This window comes from Giraffa tippelskirchi, chromosome X (genome assembly GCF_054371585.1).
Source record: "Giraffa tippelskirchi isolate mGirTip1 chromosome X, T2T-mGirTip1v1.2.pri, whole genome shotgun sequence".
In the NCBI taxonomy this organism is placed as follows: domain Eukaryota; kingdom Metazoa; phylum Chordata; class Mammalia; order Artiodactyla; family Giraffidae; genus Giraffa; species Giraffa tippelskirchi.
This window is the reverse complement of record NC_137289.1, coordinates 49,641,556-49,660,984: the sequence shown is the minus strand read 5'-3', so window position 1 is coordinate 49,660,984 and position 19,429 is coordinate 49,641,556. Positions and strand designations below refer to the sequence as shown.

Below are 19,429 nucleotides of genomic sequence, written 5' to 3'. Positions count from 1 at the left end.
GGTACCTTATTTTTGACAAAGGAGGCAAGAATATACAGTGGGGGCAAAGACAGCTTCAATAAATGGTGCTGGGAAAACTGGACAGCTACATGTAGACGAATGAAATTAGAACAGTTTCTAATACTGTACACAAAGATAAACTCAACATGGATTAAAGACCTAAATGTAAGAGCAGAAACTATAAAACTCTTAGAGGAAAACATAGGCAGGACACTCGATGACATAAATCAAAGCAAGATCCTCTATGACCCACCTCCTAGAGTAATGGAAATAAAAACAAAAGTAAACAAGTGGGACCTGATTAAACTTAAAAGCTTTTGCACAGCAAAGGAAACTATAAGCAAGGTGAAAAGAAAACCCTCAGAATGGGATAAAATAATAGAAAATGAAACAACTGACAAAGGATTCATTTCCATAATATACAAGAAGCTCATACAACTCAATACCAGAAAAACAAACAACCCAATATAAAAGTGGGGAAAAGACCTAAACAGACATTTCTCCAAAGACAACATACAGATGGCTAACAAACACATGAAAAGATGCTCAACATCACTCATTATTAGAGAAATGCAAATCAAAACTACAATGAGATATCACCTCACACTAGTCAGAATGACCCTCATCAAAAAGTCTACAAACAATAAATGCTGGAGAGAGTGTGGAGAAAAGGGAACCCTCTTGCACTGTTTGTGGGAATGTAAATTGATACAGCCACTTGGAAGACAGTATGGAGATTCCTTAAAAAACTAGGAATAAAACCACCATATGACCCAGCAATTCTACTCCTAGGCATATACCCCAAGGAAACCCAAATTGAAAGAGACACATGTGTCCCATTGTTCATTGCAGCATTATTTACAATAGCTAGAACATGGAAGAAACCTAGATGTCCATTTACAGGTGAATGGATAAGGAAGTTGAGGTACATATATACAATGGAATATTATTCAGCCATAAAAAGGGACACATTTGAGTCAGTTCTAATGAGGTGGATGAACCTAGAACCTATTATACAGAGTGAGTGAGTCAGAAAGAGAAAGATAAATACCGTATTCTAACACACATATATGGAATCGAGAAAAATGGTACTGAAGAATTTATTTACAGGGCAACAATGGAGAAACAGACATAGAGGATAGACTTATGAACATGGGGAGAGGGACGGAGAGGGTGAGATATATGGAAGGAGTAACATGGAAACTTGCATTACCATCTGTAAAATAGATAGCCAATGGGAATTTGCTGTATGGCTCAGGAAACTCAAATGGGGGCTCTGGATCAATCTAGAGGGGTGGCGTAGGGAGGGAGATGGGAGAGAGTTTCAAAAGGGAAGGGACATATGTATACCTATGGTTGATTCATGTTGAGGTTTGACAGAAAACAGCACAATTCTGTAAAGCAATTATCCTTCAATAAAAAATAAATTTTAAAAAAGTATATGCAGGCCATACTCTGTGACCACAGTAAAATGAAGTTAGAAATTAACAACAAAAACCACCAAATATTTTTATATTAAAGTGCACATTTGTAAATAGCTCCATAGGTAAAGAAGATGCAGAAATGGAGATGATGAACTACTAAATGCTAAACAATTTCATATCAAAATTCATTAAATATAGCCAAAAGTCTTACACTTAATTGATCACAAAATTAGAGATCCTAAACTTAAATGAGCTAAGTTGTGAAAATAGTAAGAAGTAAAACAAGCACATGCCATTTGAAGCAACATGGATGGACCTAGATACTGTCAGACTAAGTAAAGTAAGTCAGACAGAGAAAGATATCATGTGATACTGCTTATATATGGAATATAAAAAAAAAAGGTACAAATGAACTTATCTACAAAACAGAAATAGAAGTACAGATGTAGAAAGCAAACTTATGGATATGGGGGGGATTGGAAGATTGGGATTGACATATGCACACTACTATATATGGACAGAGGAGCCTGGCAGGCTACAGTCCATGGCATCTCAAAGATTTGTCACAACTGAGAGACATAGCGCATGCATGCATGCACACACACACACACATAAAAATAGATAACTAGGAGAAGGAAATGGCAACCCACTCCAGTATTCTTGCCTGGAAAAGTCCATGGACAGAGGAGCCTGGTGGGCTGCAGTCCATGGGGTTACATGACTGAGCACGCGTGCATGAGGGTGGAGGGAAATGGGTTGGTAGCAATAAACTGGTAGAACTAAAAAAAAAAAAAAAAATAGATAACTAGTAAGAACCTATTGTATAGCACAGGGAACTATACTCATGGAAAAAGAATCTAAAAAAGAGTGAATATATGTTTACGTATAACTGATTTACTTTGCTGTATATCAGAAACTAACACAACATTGTAAGTCAACTATATGCCAATAAAAATTTTAAAATAGCATAAACAAAATAGATGGAAAACTTGATAAAGGTAAAAATAAAGTATGGTCAAGATAAAGGCAGGAAAAGACTCAGAATCAGTAAGAAAAAAAGATAAATACAATTAAAATTCTTGAATTATAAGAAAACTATAAAATTGTCAATATTTTTTAAAATTCTAGATGAAATATACATTCTTCATGAAACAGAAAACATAATTTAATAAAAATTTTCCTGAGAAAGTAGGACACCTAAGTAGATCAATTGCCATAGAAGATTTTGAAAAGTTAAAGATGTCCCTGAAAAAGTATTGGTTTTGTGGGTGGGTTTATAGAGTTTTATGAATGAATTTTACCAAGTTCTTGAGCAGGCAATTCTCATAGTTTAAAAACTGTTTCAGAACATTTTTTTTAAAAGGAAATTCACTATAACAGTTGATACCAAACCAAGGAGATACACTGGAAGTAACTTTATAGTTCAATATTATTTATGAATGTAGGAGTAACAATCTTAAATATTATCAATTCAGAAGTATATTAAATAATATGATATTTGTGACTGAATAGATTTTACCTTAAGATTACAAGGATGGTTCAATATTACTTTAATTGACTACATTGACATATTAAAAAGGAATAGGCCAATAGATAAAAAGAAAACAGTCAAAATTTAATACATATTTATTTTTAAAAGGAAAAAAAAATTCTTAAACTAAGATTAGAAGGGAACTATCTCAATTTGATGAAGCAGTCTACTTCATACGAGAAGTACAGGACTGTGCAGGAAATATCATACTTTGTGGTGAAACATCAGGAGTATTCCCATTCAAGTCAAGAATAAGATAAAGATGGTCACCATGGTCACCAGCGCTATTTGTTCTTATACTAAAGATCCCAGCCAGTGCACTAAGTCTGGAAGAAAAAAAAAGAGGTATATGGATGGAAAACAAAAAACAAAAAAACCCCACATTTTGGTTATTCACAAGCCATGTGATTATCTACTCAGAGAAACTAAAAGAATCAAATGATGAATTATCAGAACTTAATGTTTGCAAGGTAGCCAAATATGAGTTGCAAATTTAAGTAATTTGTTTTAAGCCAGAAAGAAAATAATTAAACATACAAGAGGGGAAAAATCCAGTTAACAATAATAACAACAATAAAATTCACATTAGCAATCAAATGTACCCATGAATAAACCTAACAAAAAATGTGCAAGATCTCTTTGCATAACTTTGTAAAATATTATTAAATAATATAAAATTAATAAATAAATGGAAAGATATATGTAATTATTACTTGATGTGGGAATTCAGTATTATATACAGGTGATTCTACCAAAATTTAATCTTTAAATTCAAATTAATCTCATTCAAAATTCCAGTGATTTTTTAAAATGTAACTGATAAGCTGGTTCTGAAATTTATTTAGAAGAATACATTTTTAAGTGTAGTGAAGATGGTTTTAAAAAGAACAAAGATGGTTTTAAAAAGAACAAAGATGAGTATATTTTCCTTGCCAGTTTTGAAAATATTATAAAGCTACAGTAATGAAAAAAATGTGTTAGTGGTGCAAGAAAAGACAGCAGAACAGAAGAACGTCCAGAAACAGAGCCATGTTTACCTGAGAACTTTGAGATGCCTCTTCTCCTGTCAATGGCTTTCTAGTATTTCAGAGATTAAGAGATCGTAGTGTCAAAGTGTAGAGAGTTAGTTACTAGCATGTTTCCAAAAGTAATGTGAAAGTGTTGCTCAGTCCTGTCCAACTCTTTGCAAGCTCATGGACTGAGGCCTTCCAGGCTCCTCTGTTCATCGGATTCTCCAGGCAAGAATACTGGAGTAGGTTGCCATTTCCTTCTCTAGGAGATCTTCCTGACCCGGGGATCAAACCTGGGTCTCCCACATTGTGGGCAGATTTTTTTTTTTAACCGTCTGAGCCACCAGGGAAGCCCTCCAAAAGTAGTAAAACTACTTTATTCTTTCTTATATTCAAACTGGTACTTACATTATTGGGACTTTGCATCTTTTCTCTATATGTTGATTCTCACAGAAAAAAATAAGAACATAACTGATGTTATACATTAAAGGAAGATCTCATCATTACTTAATGTCTCATTGAGACCCAAAGTACTATGTCTAAAATAAGATCATTTTGATCAGTTTAATGGGTATTTGTTTTTATCTTAGGACCTGCAGTTATAGGTCCTCCTGGACCCCCTGGCTTTCCTGGGGAAAGGGGCCAGAAAGGTGATGAAGGTCCACCTGGAATTTCCATTCCTGGATCTCCTGGACATGATGGACAGCCTGGGGCTCCTGGCCCTCCTGGACCCCCTGGCCCTCCCGGCCCTCACATCCCTCCTAGTAAGCTATATACTTTTCTCCTATTAAGTTCTGTTGTTGTATTTGTTTTATCTTCAGTTGTAAGTGAATCTGATGGTTTGCATCATTCTTGTATTTCTGATAACTAAGAGAGTCTTCTGCTGCTTCTACTTTTGATTTATGGTGATTATTTGATATTTAAATTTGTTCTTCGAATTGTCATTAATATTATAGAAACAACTGAAAATAAATCTTGTTTTTTCTAGCCTATCAGACTTTCTTTTTGTTGAGTCTTCTGGATATTTTACAATTGGCTTGCTATTATTGCTTTATCTAATCTCAGGTGATAAGATATGTGAAGAAGGCCCTCCTGGCCCTCCAGGATCTCCAGGTGATAGAGGACTCCAAGGAGAACAAGGAATGAAAGGTTTGATCCCCGTATTCCTTCATTCTTTCAAGTCATCAGCAAAATTCCCTATATCCTCCACCCTTCCTCAGCCACTCACTCCCGTGGTCAGACCCCAAGACCATACATTACCAAGAGTGAACACTTCCAAATTTTGATTTCCTGACCACTATATCCTATCTTTCTATCTCACTACCTCTAATAACCTGACTCCAACATTACTTCAAACTCAATGAAACTTACCAACCTTTATTATCCCTCAGCCTTTTGAAGTCTTTTCTTCTCTCTTAACCCAGCTTAAATTCCATGATCAATCATTGTAGTCAATCCCATGCATAAACTTTTGACTTCTTTGCCCTCCTCTCCTGCCATTGGAACCAAAACATAGCCCTGGTAATTCAATAATTCTGGGAAATAGTGAAGGACAGGAAAGCCTGGCGTGCTGCAGTCCATAGGGTTGCTAAGAGTCGGGCACAACTGAGTGACTGAACATCAACAAATTCCAAATTACCGCCTCTTCTGAGCCTGTACCTGGTTTTCTCTTTTCAAATTTCTAACACATCCTCTTCCATTCTTATTTTAGGACTGACTTTGCTTCCCCCTCCACAGACCAGTTGAAGTGATAACAAGAGAACTTTCACAAATTGCCACCACCACCACATTTATTCTGCGTCCTGCTGATCATTGTTACTGCTCCTATCTAAAACAGTTCTTCTTTGTATAATAGATTCCATTTCCTCTTGTTTCCCTCAAAGATTCATTTGAGAAATTCTTGTCTCTCCCATATCATCAATTTTCCCCCTTCACTGGATCATTCCTAGCAGTATACAAATATGCTTTTGTTTACCCATCTAAAAAATATCTTATCATGATCTCACTTCAGCTGCTAGAGACTACTCTATTCCTGTTCTTTCATCTGCAGCAAAACTCTTTAAGAATTTTCTACTCACTGTCTCTAGATAACTCTCTTCTCATTTTCTGTTAGTGAAATGAAAGTCGCTCAGTCGTGTCCGACTCTTTGCGACCCCGTGGACTCTACAGTCCACGAAATTCTCCAGACAAGAATACTGGAGAGGGTAGCCTTTCCCTTCTCCAGGGGATCTTCTCAGCCCAGGGATTGAACCCAGGTCTCCCACATTGCAGGCGGTTCTTTACTAGCTGAGCCACTAGGGAAGCCCAAGAATATTGGAATGGGTAGCCTATCCCTTCTCCAGTGGATCTTCCTGACTCAGGAATTGAACCGGGGTCTTTTGCATTGCAGGCGGATTCTTAATAAGCTGAGCTATCAGCAAAGCCCATCATTTTCTGTTAAACATACTCCAATCAGGACTCACCCCACACACACACCCCCATCACTCCACATATGCTGTTTTTGTCAAAGTCACCAGTCGCCTGTGTGTGTTAAGTCGCTTCAGTGTTGTCCGACTCTTTGCGACCGTATGGGCTGTAGCCCACCAGTCTCCTCTGTCCGTGGGATTATTCACTGCCAATTCAAATATTGTCTCAGTCCTTATTTTACTTGATTTTTGCATTCTTTAAACAGTTTATTCACTTGGTTTTCATTAAATTACATGCTCTGTTTTTCTTCCTTCCTCCCTGGCATATATGTGAAAGAGAGCCATTGTGACTGGAGTGGAGTGAGCATAGGTCAGAGTTCATGGCAGGGCTGGGAGGAGAACTGTAGAATATGAGGTAATATAATTTGAGGGAGAGGGCAGTCTGTGGCAGATCATACAGGATCTCGTAAGACACTGTGATGATTTTATCTTTTATGTGTAAAGTGTTGAAAGTGAAAGTGTTATTCGCTCAGTAGTGTCCAACTCTTTGTGACCCCACAAACTGTAGCTGGCCAGGCTCCTCTGTCCATGGGATTCTCCAGGCAAGAATACTGAAGTGCATTGCCATTTCCTTCTCCAGGGGATCTTCCTGATCCAGGGATTGAACCCGGGTCTCCTGCATTGCAGGCAGACTCTTTACTGACTGAGCTACACACACACACACACACACACACACACACATATATATAGTAGATATGTCTCTATCTATATAGATATGTCTCTCCCTATATATACTCTGTTTCTATATGTCTCTATATGTATATCTCTATATGTGTATCTATCATCATATGTAACTGCCATCTAAATCAAAATATAGAACTTAACCAGGATTCTAGAAGACTCTCTTGTGCATCCTAATCAGCACTCCCAAAGGTAACCACTGTTTTGTCCTCTATCAGTTTGCCTTGAACTTTGTAGAAATGGAATCATATAGGCCCTTTTATGTCTTAATATTTTATCTGGTTTGTTTTCCTTAATATTATATCTATTAAATATTCCTAAATATCCATTCTAATGTTAATGGACATTTGGTCTGGGGCTATTATGAATAAAGCTGCTATGAACATTCATATATATATATTATGTCATACATATACATATATGTGTGTATATACATATATATATATATATGTGTATGTATGGATTATAGGATATAAGCATTCATTCCTCTTGTGTAAACCTTGTGATGGAATTTCTAGGATATAGGATAGGTATAGATTTTGATTCCATAGATATCACCAGACCATTTGACAAAGAGAATTTAGTTTCCACTTCTCGCACAATTATTGATGCTGAGCCTCTTACAGTTTGTACATCCTCTTTGTAAAGTACTTATTTTTTTCTGTGTTTAATTGGGTTGTTGGATATATGTATCACAAATATATTCTCCCATTCTGTGACTTGATGTTTTACTCATGTCTTTTCTTGAAGAGAGGTTGTTAATTAACAGAAATCAAATGATAAACATCCTCTTTTATGATTAGTGCTGTTTCTGTTATATTTTAGAAATCTTTGCTTATCCCAAGGACCTGATGATATTCCTCTATGTTTTCTTCTAAAAGCTTTATTGTTTTCCTTTTTTATTTTGATCTTTGATGTATATTGAAGTCATCCTTGATCCCCCCCTTCTTTTGCATTCTATATGTGATCCATGAGAAAACCCCATTGGTTCTACCTTCAAATATGTCCAGAATCTAACCAATTCTCATCATGTTCATTGCTGTCACTCTGGAATGAGCTGCCATCTCTCCTAGATCACTTCAGCAGTAGCCATTTACATAGTTAACCTGTTTCCATCCTTGTACTTAGATCACATTCTTAACATAGCAACCAGAGTCCTCCTTTTAAAACTTGTCATATCATGTTGCTTTTCTGTTTAATTTATTCTCCTAGATTCTTATTTTACTCACAGTAAAAGCCACAGTCTTCACGGTGGCCTATATGATATTTTATGATATACCACTTGTTATAACCTGTTAATGGTCTGAGCTGGTTTCCCTTCCTCGCTCTATTACAGTAATCTCTTTTCCATGTGTGCTAGACGTGGCTACTCTTTCTGCCTGGACTGTTCTACAGTTGTTGCGCACATGCCATGTCCTTTAAGTTTTTATTTTTATCATATGTCATCTTCTCAATGATTTCTATCCTGACTATCTTATTCAAAATTGCAACCTGCCACCCATCCCTAAGCATATCCAGTTTCACTTACTCAGCCAATGGTAGAATGTGAGCACCATGAACGTATGGATTTTGTCTGTTTTGTTTATCATATATTGTAGACTCCTCGAATAGTGCTTGGCACATAGTAGGTGCTCAGTAAATATATATCAAATGAATTGATTCTAAATATAAGCTTCTCTAACTACACTGTTGCGTGGGAATATTGTCCTTTAGTGCTAACTTCCTTGTGCTCAGTTACTTAGGCATGTCCAATTCTTTGCAACCCCATGGACTGTAGCCCGCCAGGCTTCTCTGTCCATGGGATTTTCCAGGCAAGAATACTGGAGCGGGTTGCCATTTCCTCTTCCAGGGGATCTTCCCAAACCAGGGATCGAACCAGCTTATCCTGCATTGGCTGGGATATTCTTTACCCTTGATCCCCCTGGGAATCCCCGCTAAGTTCTTTAGAACCTGTCTAAAGAAGATACATGTAACCATTCAAGTAAAATTTGTTTTTTATTATGGTTTTCTCTAGGTGACAAAGGTGACACCTGCTTCAACTGTATTGGAACTGGTGTTTCCGGGCCTCCAGGTCAGCCTGGTTTGCCAGGTCTTCCAGGTCCCCCAGGTAAAACATTCTGCCTCAGGGCAACCTTTAAAATATTTCTGGCTAGATATTAGTGAACTTATAGTTTTAGAATGATGCCAGTTTCTCATTTTATAGCTAGTCATTCATATTCATAAATAATTGAATATGAAATATCACTATCTGTTATGAAATAAATTGTGCTCTTGCTTTCCGTACCTGAAGCTACCCATATTTTCTATTAAAGCATTTCAACAATATTATTCCAGGAAAAATATCTTCCTTATTTTCCATATGGTGAAGAAAATAACTTAAACAGAGTCAGACTTTTTTATTCCAGAAAACTGGGGAAAATGTTCATAATGCCTGACCCCTGAATATCATTTCCAATGGCAGATTCTAGTCATTGGGATGTATCACATGTTGTCATTAAGAAATGGGGCTTTTACTAGATTTTGGCAATCAACTGCCAATATTCCTCTTTATTTATTTTAATTTTTAAAAGTTAAAGATTAAAAACTGTTCCTCTTTTTTTATAATTTTCATTGGAGTACTGTTGATTTATAATGTGTTAATTTCTGCAGTACAAAGTAAATCAGACACATATACATATATCCACCCTTTTTTAGATTCTTTTCCCATATAAGCCATTACAAAGTATTGAGTAGAGTTCCCTGTGCTATGCAGAAGGTCCTTATTAATTATCTATTTTATGTGTAGTGGTGTGTATGTATCAATCCCAGTCTCCCAGTTTATCCCTCACTTACTCCCAGGTAGCCATAAGTTTGTTTTCTACATCTGTGACTCTACTTCTATTTTGTAGATAAGTTCATTTGTACCCTTTTCTTAGATTCCACATATAAGCGGTATCATATGATATTTGTCTTCCTCTTTCTATATATAACTCCTCCTTCCCCATATCCAAGCAGAACTGTATTTGATATCCATCAGACCCACAACACTTTCACTTAGCTGCCTCTTGGAGTATCCCAATATTCTCTTGAAATCACACTTTATGTCTGAGTCAGTCAGGGCTTAGAATAGACACCAGATCTCTTACCTTTCTGTCTAGTGTATCTCCCTAATGAACCAGTTCATTTGGTGCTTGGAAATAGATTTTCAGCAAGTCTAATAGCTGCCCCTGGAAGTTCATCATCTAGCCTTGTACTTCTGGTCTAGTGGTTTTCAAACTTGGGAGTGCATCAGAATTATTTGAAGGGCTTGTTAAAACTCATATTGCTGGGTCCCACCCCCCGAATTTCTGATTCAGTAGACCTGAGATGGAGGGCCCAAGAATTAGCATTTCTAGCCAGTACCCAGGTGGTGCCAATGCATCTGTTTCAGGGGCCCATTTTGAAAACACTGCTTTAGTAATATTTCCTCTAGTCTTTGAGCACCAATCCTTTCTCATAAAATAAATTTTAGGGAGTGATAAACCAAATAAAGAACCGGTAGGAATCTAGGAAAATTGTTTAAGTAAGAACAGAGAAAAATATGCAGACTTTGTCCTTATCTCGTTGTGCCTTTGACAATGGAATGGTTATAGAAGCCGGGTACCTCTATGCATAGTACTTGGTAGCTGAAAGCTTTGAGACACTTTGGAATTGGAAATACCTAAGGATACAATGTTGTATATACCATGAAAGGTTAGATTTACCTAAAAGAAAGGATGATCTCCATATCTTGAGAACATAAAATAGAGAAATCAAAATGTGACTTGTCAAATGAGGTTGAATGATGTTCTTACCTTAAGACTTGACTTCCTGACTTGCTGATGTTTATATAAGCTTTATCAAGATTTCAAGCCCAAAGCTCATATGACTCTCTCTCTCTCTCTCTCTCTCTCTCTCTGTGTGTGTGTGTGTGTGTGTGTGTATTAGGATCTCTTGGTTTCCCTGGACAGAAGGGTGAAAAAGGACATGCTGGTGCAACCGGTCCCAAAGGATTAACAGTAAGTTTTAAGTATATTATAGAGCAAAAGAAGTAGAAGAAACCCAGTTACACCTTGAATTTTCACTTGTGGATATATATAAAGGAAATTTAGTTTTTATATTATGATTTATTTGATTCTTTTACTCTTGCTGGCTCATATGTCTCATTTGACTCATAGCTTTGTACACTAAATGTTATTGGGCAGGTTGATTGGATAAACTGGAGAAAGTATTAGAAAAAAAGAAAGAAACTGATTTTCTTCTTCTCTCTCTTCTTTTTTTCCTCTTTTATTTCTTTTTTAACCCCTCAGGGCATACCAGGAGCTCCAGGTGCTCCAGGCTTTCCTGGACCTAAAGGTGAACCTGGTGACATCCTCACATTTCCAGGAATGAAGGGTGACAAAGGAGATTCGGGTTCTCCTGGAGTTCCAGGGCTTCCTGGTTTACCTGGCACCCCTGGACAGGATGGATTGCCAGGACTTCCTGGCCCCAAAGGAGAACCTGTGAGTTGGTTTGATATTCTTGATTTTGTGGTGTCAATTTGTTAGTGATGTTTTCTAGGATGGGCCTGGTACTGAGATGAACATCTAATCAATGCTTAAAAGAATGTGATTCTACGTACTAATGGCACATTGTTATTGACTATGTAGAGTTTCTTTATAATTCTTTTCTCTAAGTGGTTTTGTTAATTCTTTCTGCTTAACCCACTATTATGTTGAGTACTGTTTGCTATGACCAAGTAGGCAGAAGGTTAAGATGCCTGTAGATCAGTGTAAGTTTCCCCTTTTCTTATCCCACATAGCCTTGTCTGGTTTTGTTTAGACCTGACAACAAAAGTCTAATTTGGTTTATATACAGTAAGCTTAGAGATTAGTCTGAATAGATGGATGTGTTAAATGTGCCATGGAGCCTAAAGATTGAACATAAATGAGTAGAGTCTTATTTTGTGCACAACACACAGCCCAGGATATTTAGGTAGAAAGTGATACTTTATAAAATGTTAACTAGCCTGTAAACTTCTTGACTTGCACTAGAATGTAAGCGTCATGAATGTAGAGACTTTAGTCTGTTTTTATTCTTTGTTTTATCACCAGCTCCTGGCACATAGTAGGAACTCAAAAAATATTTTTTGAATGAAAGAATGTATAAATAGAGTGATAACACATACCATCCCATAGTAACACACACTCAGTTTTTAAGAAGAACCATTATGGCTGTATCATTTCTCTAGCTGTACTAAGTAATACCAACCTACAGATAGCTGTTATATCTATGTATTTCTGTATTAAACTTTTCCCTTTCAGGGTGGAATGGCTTTTAAGGGTGAAAGAGGTCCCCCTGGGAACCCAGGTTTGCCAGGTCTCCCAGGAAATAGGGGGCCTATGGGCCCTGTTGGTTTTGGCCCTCCAGGTCCAGTAGGTGAAAAAGGCATACAAGGTGTGGCAGGAAATCCAGGCCAACCAGGAATACCAGGTGAGTTTGCTATGGTTGTTTTGTTTTTAGTTTGGTGCTTAAAAGCAGAAATGCATTATCTTTTGACCATTTTGGGTTCCTTTTATGAGAGGTGTTTTTCCCTGGCTCTTTATATTTGGGCTTTCCAGAGCTCCTTAGCAAGGAAACATAAATGTGTATGTACGTGTGTGTGTGTGTGTGCGCATGTGTGTGTGTGTATGTTTTAAGAAGGCCTTCTCTTTAAAGTTTCTCTGACTGTATTTATTGTTACTGTTGTTGTTTTTAAGAGCATCATACATAATGCAAAGTTTAACAAATAATTATAATAGAAACGCACACATAACTACCACGTATGCCAAGAAACATACATTGCCAGTATTCTGGAAACCTCTATGCTTCCCTCTCTGTCTTTTCCTGATCAAAATCTTCTTCCATTTCTCCAGAGGTAAACACTGCCTTCACTTTTGCATAATTTTCTTCCATAAACAGTTTTATCACCTAGATATGTATTCCTAAATAAAGTACTTTATGCTTCTTTTTGAGCTTTATGTTAATGGAATCATGGGGTAAGTATTCTGTGTGTTAACTTTGTATATGGATACAGCATTTTTATTGCTGTACAGTAGCCCACTGTGTGTGTGTCACCATTGATTTATGCATTTTATTGTTAATGGACAATTGGATTATTTATAGTTTGGGCCTGTTATGAATAATGCTTCTATGTACATTCTCTTATATATTCTTGTGCTCTGTGACAAGGACCAGCAAACTACAGTTCATAAATCAAATCTGGCCCTCCACATGTTGTCATAAATGAAAGTTTTATTTGAACCGATTCGCGCCCATTCACTATTGTTATGCTTGCTTTTGCACTACTGCTGCAGAGTTGAGTTGTTGCTACAGAGACCATATGGCCCACAAAGCCTAAAATATATGCTATCTAGTCCTTTACTGAAAACAATTGTCAGTCACTGGGTTAGGGTATATATTTAAGATTTGAATTTTTGAGGCATAGAATAAGTACATCTTCAGTTTTACTAGATAATTCCAAACCATGTCCAAAGCAGTTGTATCAATTCATACTCCCACCAGCAGTATTAGAGATTTATTATTGCTCTGTATCTTCAAAAACATTTTATATTGCCACTTTTACACCTTTGCCAGTCTGTTGAGTGTGATGGCAGTTTTATTTTATATTTCTCTGATATATAAATGAATAAAAATGAATATGCAATATCCATACACAAAGTTAACATAAAGAATACTTACCCCATGATTCCATTAACATAAAGTTCAAACATTAACATTTTCATATGTTTATTGACCATTTGAATTTTCCATTTGTGACATGTCTATTCAAGTGTTTTGACCATTTTTTCTTTTGGATTGTTTTTCTTACTGATTTGGAGGGGACTGTGTGTGTGTGTATTCTGTGGATTAGTTCTTTCTTAGCTATTTATTTTGCAAAATCTTCATTCACTGTAGCTTTCCCTTTTCACTCTCTTTATGGTGTCTTTAATGAACAGAAATCAATTTGAGTGTAGCCAAATTTATCAGTCTTTTCTGACTTATCAGTGCTTTTTATACCATGGTTAAGAAATCCATCTTTATCCTCAACCTTTTTCAAAGTCTTATTTCAATTAATGAGTAGTATGTGTACTTGAACTTTGCATGCATAAAACCTTAAAGTACCAGTAGTTAACCAAAACGAAATCTTTTTCTTTTGAGCTACATTTAGAAAATATTTTTATAGATGCCTAATATTTTTATAGATGCTATCTTCATGAAAATTCTTAAAACTGTAATATACTTTTGTCTTTGAAATTTCATTCTTCTGTTTAGTATCATCCTTGAAAATATGTATAAGATTGTTTTTCTCTTGAATTTTTATTAGTTTGCATTTTCAAAAGATTATAAATATTTTTTATGTTTTACTTAATGGAGGTCTTCAGTCAAGTTAACACTTCCTATTCACTATTAATTCCCTCGTAGGCCCTAAAGGTGATCCAGGTCAGACCATAACCCAACCAGGGAAGCCTGGCCTGCCTGGTAACCCAGGCAGAGATGGTGAAGTAGGTCTTCCAGGTATGTGAGGAATTTATTTGACCATGTCCTCAACATTTGTTGGCTTCTTTCTTTGGCTACTTCCAAAAAAAAAAACAAAAAAAAACCCTGCTGTTTCTCCATAGGTGAACCTGGACTCCCAGGCCAGCCAGGCTTGCCAGGAATACCTGGTAGCAAAGGAGAACCAGGTATCCCTGGAATCGGGCTTCCTGGACCACCTGGTCCCAAAGGTATGTAAGACTGGGTAGCAGCCAAGGTAGGTTAACTGCTTAAAGTGATATTATTCTGTGATATAGTTCACACAATAGATAAAATATATTAGCTGTAACTTTTTCTATGTGTAGTTCACTCAGTGCTCAGTCATGTCTGACTCTTTACTACTGTTTGATCTGTAACCCACCAGGCTCCTGTGTCCATGGAATTTTTCAGGCAAGAATACTGGAGTGGGTTGCCATTTCCTCCTCTGAGAGATCTTCCCAAACAGGGATTAAACGCATGTCTCCTGCATTACAGGCAGATTCTTTTATCTGCTGGGCCATTAGGGAAGACCCTTTGTGTAATAAAAAAGTATTAAATGAAAAGTCGGCAGGCCCTCATGCTTCAAGGATGGATTTTCCTGCTATTATCTAAATAAAATAGAGCTGTAACACTGATTTGTCTAAGAGCTATAACATGGTCTGTCCAAGACCCAAGAGCCGTGACCCGCCGAGGGCTCTAATGTCCGTCACTCCAAATCTTTGTTGTGACGTGACAAGGACCAAGGAGCATACACTCACGTGACACTTTCGCTAAATAAAATCTTGTAGAGAAAAAAAAAAAGAAAAGTCACAGAATGGGTATGCTATAGTTTTGTTGTCTTTAGGTAAAACTTTCCAGACAAGAAAACATCTAAATCCTAGATATGCAAAAATGATATATAAACTTTAAAAATCACAGTAATAAATGTCTTTTGTGTTCACCATTATATTTTCAGGACTCAAAAGAGTTTTTGGCACATAGTAAGCACTCAGTAGATATTTGTTAAATGAATGGATTGTATTAAACAGAAAACAGATTTATTGCACACATTTATCCAAGTAATGTTTTATCCTTAAGTCATATTCTCATGATTCACTGAAACTTTTAGGGCTGTTGCTTCAGTTCTGCTTTATTCTTCACAGAACTTTTTCTCATGAACAGCAAGCATGTGTATTAATCTGAGAACAGTGCTTAAACATGTCCTTACTCATTTATACTAAATGACTTCAAAAGAGTCAGATTTGATTTTATGTGTATCTATGTGTATAACATCTGCTGTTGTTTTTAGTACATTTCCAGAATTCTGTGGTAGGGCTTTTATCATACTATATCCAGATATAAGCAGAATAAAAGTTTCTCTGCATTTTTGCGTGAAATTCATTTCTTAAGTTTAGTTCTTCTATCTCGTTGGTAATAGCTTTTACTTTCTTTTAGAAGAGCATTAGCCACAAATGCTAATTAGCCCTGTATGAAAATAATAGGACCACAAGGTGATTGAGAGAGAATATCAGGTATTTGTAAGGCTTGGTATGAAATAGTCATCTAGAATGTCATTGTGCTTTTAACATCTTACTGTAGTCACTAAGCATGATATAATAGGGTGAAATGTGGGTTTAGGAGTTTGGGTATCTTTCTTACAGTGTCTTCTCTTTGGGGATTGAAAATGACTTCTAATTTACAGGTTTTCCTGGAATTCCAGGACCTCCAGGAGCACCTGGATCACCTGGAAGAATTGGTCTAGAAGGTCCTTCTGGGCCACCAGGCTTTCCAGGACCAAAGGTCTGAGACATTTTACTTCCTTTTTTCTTCTTTTTCTATTCCCCCTACCTTCCTTGTGTTGTGCTTAGTTATTCGGTTGTGTCCGATTCTTTGCAACCCCATGGACTGTAGCCTGCCAGGCTCCTCTGTCCATGGGATTCTCCAGGCAAGAGTACTGGAGTGGGTTGCCATGCCCTCTTCCAGGGGATCTTCCCAACCCATGGATGGAACCCATATCTGCATTGCAGGTGGATTCATTATTGTCTGAGCCACCAGGGAAGCCCTTCCTTCCCTTAGCCTTCTCTGTTTTGAATTAGACATCATCCCAAGTCTTCACTATATAAATAGAAATTAACTTATTGTATTTTTATTTAAAAATATTTAACTCCAAACACTTTTTTAATAGTCCAAGAGGTCAAATTTGAAGCAAAATTTTAGAAAGATTCTGAACCTGTTTTAGAATGACTGGTTATTTGATGAGATGAGAGAATATAATCATCAACTTCCTCTGTGCTTTTCTGTAGTATCACTATTCCATTTAATCTCTGCCCATGCCTGGGAAATCCCATGGACAGAGGAGCCTGGTAGGCTGCAGTCCAAGGGGTCACTAAGAGTCGGACGTGACTGAGCGACTTCACTTTCACTTTTCACTTTCAGTCATTGGAGAAGGAAATGGCAACCCACTCCAGTGCTCTTGCCTGGAGAATCCCAGAGACAGGGGAGCCTTGTGGGCTGCCGTCTCTGGGATCACACCGAGTCGGACACGACTGAAGCGACTTAGCAGCAGCAGCAGCGTATCTGTATGTGGTTGGTTGAAATGGTGTTGAATATCACATTAAGTGGGCTTCGCTGGTAGCTCAAGCAGTAAAGAAACCACTTGCAATGCAGGAGACCTGAGTTTGATCCCTGGGTCGGAAAGATCCCCTGGAGAAGGGAATGCCAACCCACTCCAGTATTTTTGCCTGGAAAAATCCCATGGACAGAGGAGTCTGGCGTGCTACAGTCCTTGGGGGTCACAAAGAGTTGGACATAACTAAGTGACTAACACACACACACACACACACACACATAACATGTCAAGCACTTCTCATACTTTTTCCCTCTGTTCCATCCCAGATACATAATTCAAATCACTGCTATTGACTTAGTAATAATAATACTGTGTTTAAGTTGGTTTCCTCTCCTCTTACTATATTTTATCTGATCTAAAATTTTCCTTAGTCAGTCTTCAGCAAACTGTTGTGGTACATGATTATCCTAACTGTTCCTGTATTTTCTCTGTGCTTAATTAATTTAAATTTCCTGTGTTTTTATCATTACTACCTTTTTTCCCATGGAAAGAAACATTGATCATGACCACAGTTCTCATGAGAAATCACTTCTCTATTGATTGTTTTTATTTTATTATAAACCTTTTCAAATGAATGCAAGACTGCAAGGAATAATAACAATGAACTTTCATATAGCCATCACTCAGGTGCCAAATTATCAAGATTTTATCATATTTGCTTCATCTACTCTTTTTTTTTCTTGCTGAGGGATTTTAACCCAAATCTCAATACTGTGTCATTTCACCTATAAGTATATATGTGTTTTGCTCAGCCACTCAGTCATGTCTGACTCTTGTGACCTCATGGACTGTAACCCACCAGGCCCCTCTGTCCATGGGATTTTTCAGGCAAGAATACTAGAGTGGTTTGCCATTTCCTCCTGTAAGGGATCTTCCCAACCCAGGAATCGAACTCATGTCTCCTGTATCTCCTGCACTGGCAAGCAGATTCTTTACCACTGAGCCACCTGGGAAGCCCATAAATATATATAATACTTCAGTATTCACCTCTAAGTAAATGGACATTTTATACAAAACCCACATTCCATTATCATTCTTAGTCAAATTTAAAATAATCACCTAATCTGTAATCACATTTCCTCACTTGGGTTCTTTAGTCTCATGCTCTCTCAGATATTTCTTTCTTGTCCTGAAACCAGACCAAATAATTCAATTTATTTTATTAAGCCCTGTTTCCTGTCCTTCCAGATGTTCTGTACTGCATACCAATTACTTTTCATTTATTTATCCTATTCCCTGTATCATAGCAGAGGGGAATATTACCTTGTATTGTCTGCTTTAAATTCTCTATAGTAAACAGTAAACACCAAGAAAGTCATGGGAATTTTGTTGTGTTTTATCATGTATATGCTCTAGGGAGAACCAGGATTTGGACTACCTGGGCCACCTGGGCCTCCAGGACTCCCAGGTTTCAAAGGAATACTTGGTCCAAAAGGAGATCGTGGTTTCCCGGGACCTCAAGGTCCTCCAGGACAAGCTGGCTTGGATGGGCTACCTGGGCCAAAAGGTATGGAGGCATTTGCTACTTCTCAATTTGCTTTTAACTTTTGAAGAAATTGAAACTGTTGGGAAAGTTTATGGGTGATAAATCCAATTAACTAGAAAGCCTATGGCTTTCTTTAAATCATGGCTTTTTTTAAATCCTCCATTGATATTTTTGTGTTTTATTTCATTGTATAGGTGATATGTATGTATTGAAGTAACACTTTTATAAGAAGTTTTCCCTTTATCCCATCTCCATCTACTGTGTTCCTCCACATTACATGTGTAGCTATTTTTTAGTTATTTATCCTTCTGGTGTTCCTTCATACAAATACAAGTCAATAGGAATATATATATATATATATATATATATATATATATATACATACACACACACATACATACATACATATATACATATATATATTTCCTACCTTTCTAGAAAGATAGAATACTACCTTTTGACTCTTTGCATTTTACTTATTTCATTTAACTTTATATTCTAGAGATCCCTCCATATAAGTGTATAGAGATCATGATTTAAAAAAAAATAGTTGCCTACTATTGAATTGCTTGGGTATACCATGGTTTGTTCTACCAGTTGCTAGTTGCTAGATTGGGATTTTACCAATCTTTTCTTATTAATGCTGCAGTGAATAATCTTGCATACATGTTATTTCATATGTGTAATGTTAGAA

At 36.9% G+C, this 19,429-nt stretch overlaps 1 protein-coding gene across 2 annotated transcripts in view; it reads left to right on the top strand.

Moving 5' to 3' along the window:
- Positions 1-19,429, top strand: part of COL4A5 (collagen type IV alpha 5 chain) — a 237,641-nt gene that overhangs the window by 156,228 nt on the left and 61,984 nt on the right. For both annotated transcript variants that reach the window (XM_081565868.1, XM_081565869.1), the window contains exons 20-29: positions 4,556-4,729; positions 5,031-5,114; positions 9,126-9,218; positions 11,057-11,127; positions 11,419-11,610; positions 12,412-12,580; positions 14,552-14,644; positions 14,749-14,853; positions 16,323-16,420; positions 18,606-18,756. In XM_081565868.1, the coding sequence (XP_081421994.1) occupies positions 4,556-4,729; positions 5,031-5,114; positions 9,126-9,218; positions 11,057-11,127; positions 11,419-11,610; positions 12,412-12,580; positions 14,552-14,644; positions 14,749-14,853; positions 16,323-16,420; positions 18,606-18,756 (1,230 nt within the window). The remainder of the gene's footprint in view (positions 1-4,555; positions 4,730-5,030; positions 5,115-9,125; positions 9,219-11,056; positions 11,128-11,418; positions 11,611-12,411; positions 12,581-14,551; positions 14,645-14,748; positions 14,854-16,322; positions 16,421-18,605; positions 18,757-19,429) is intronic.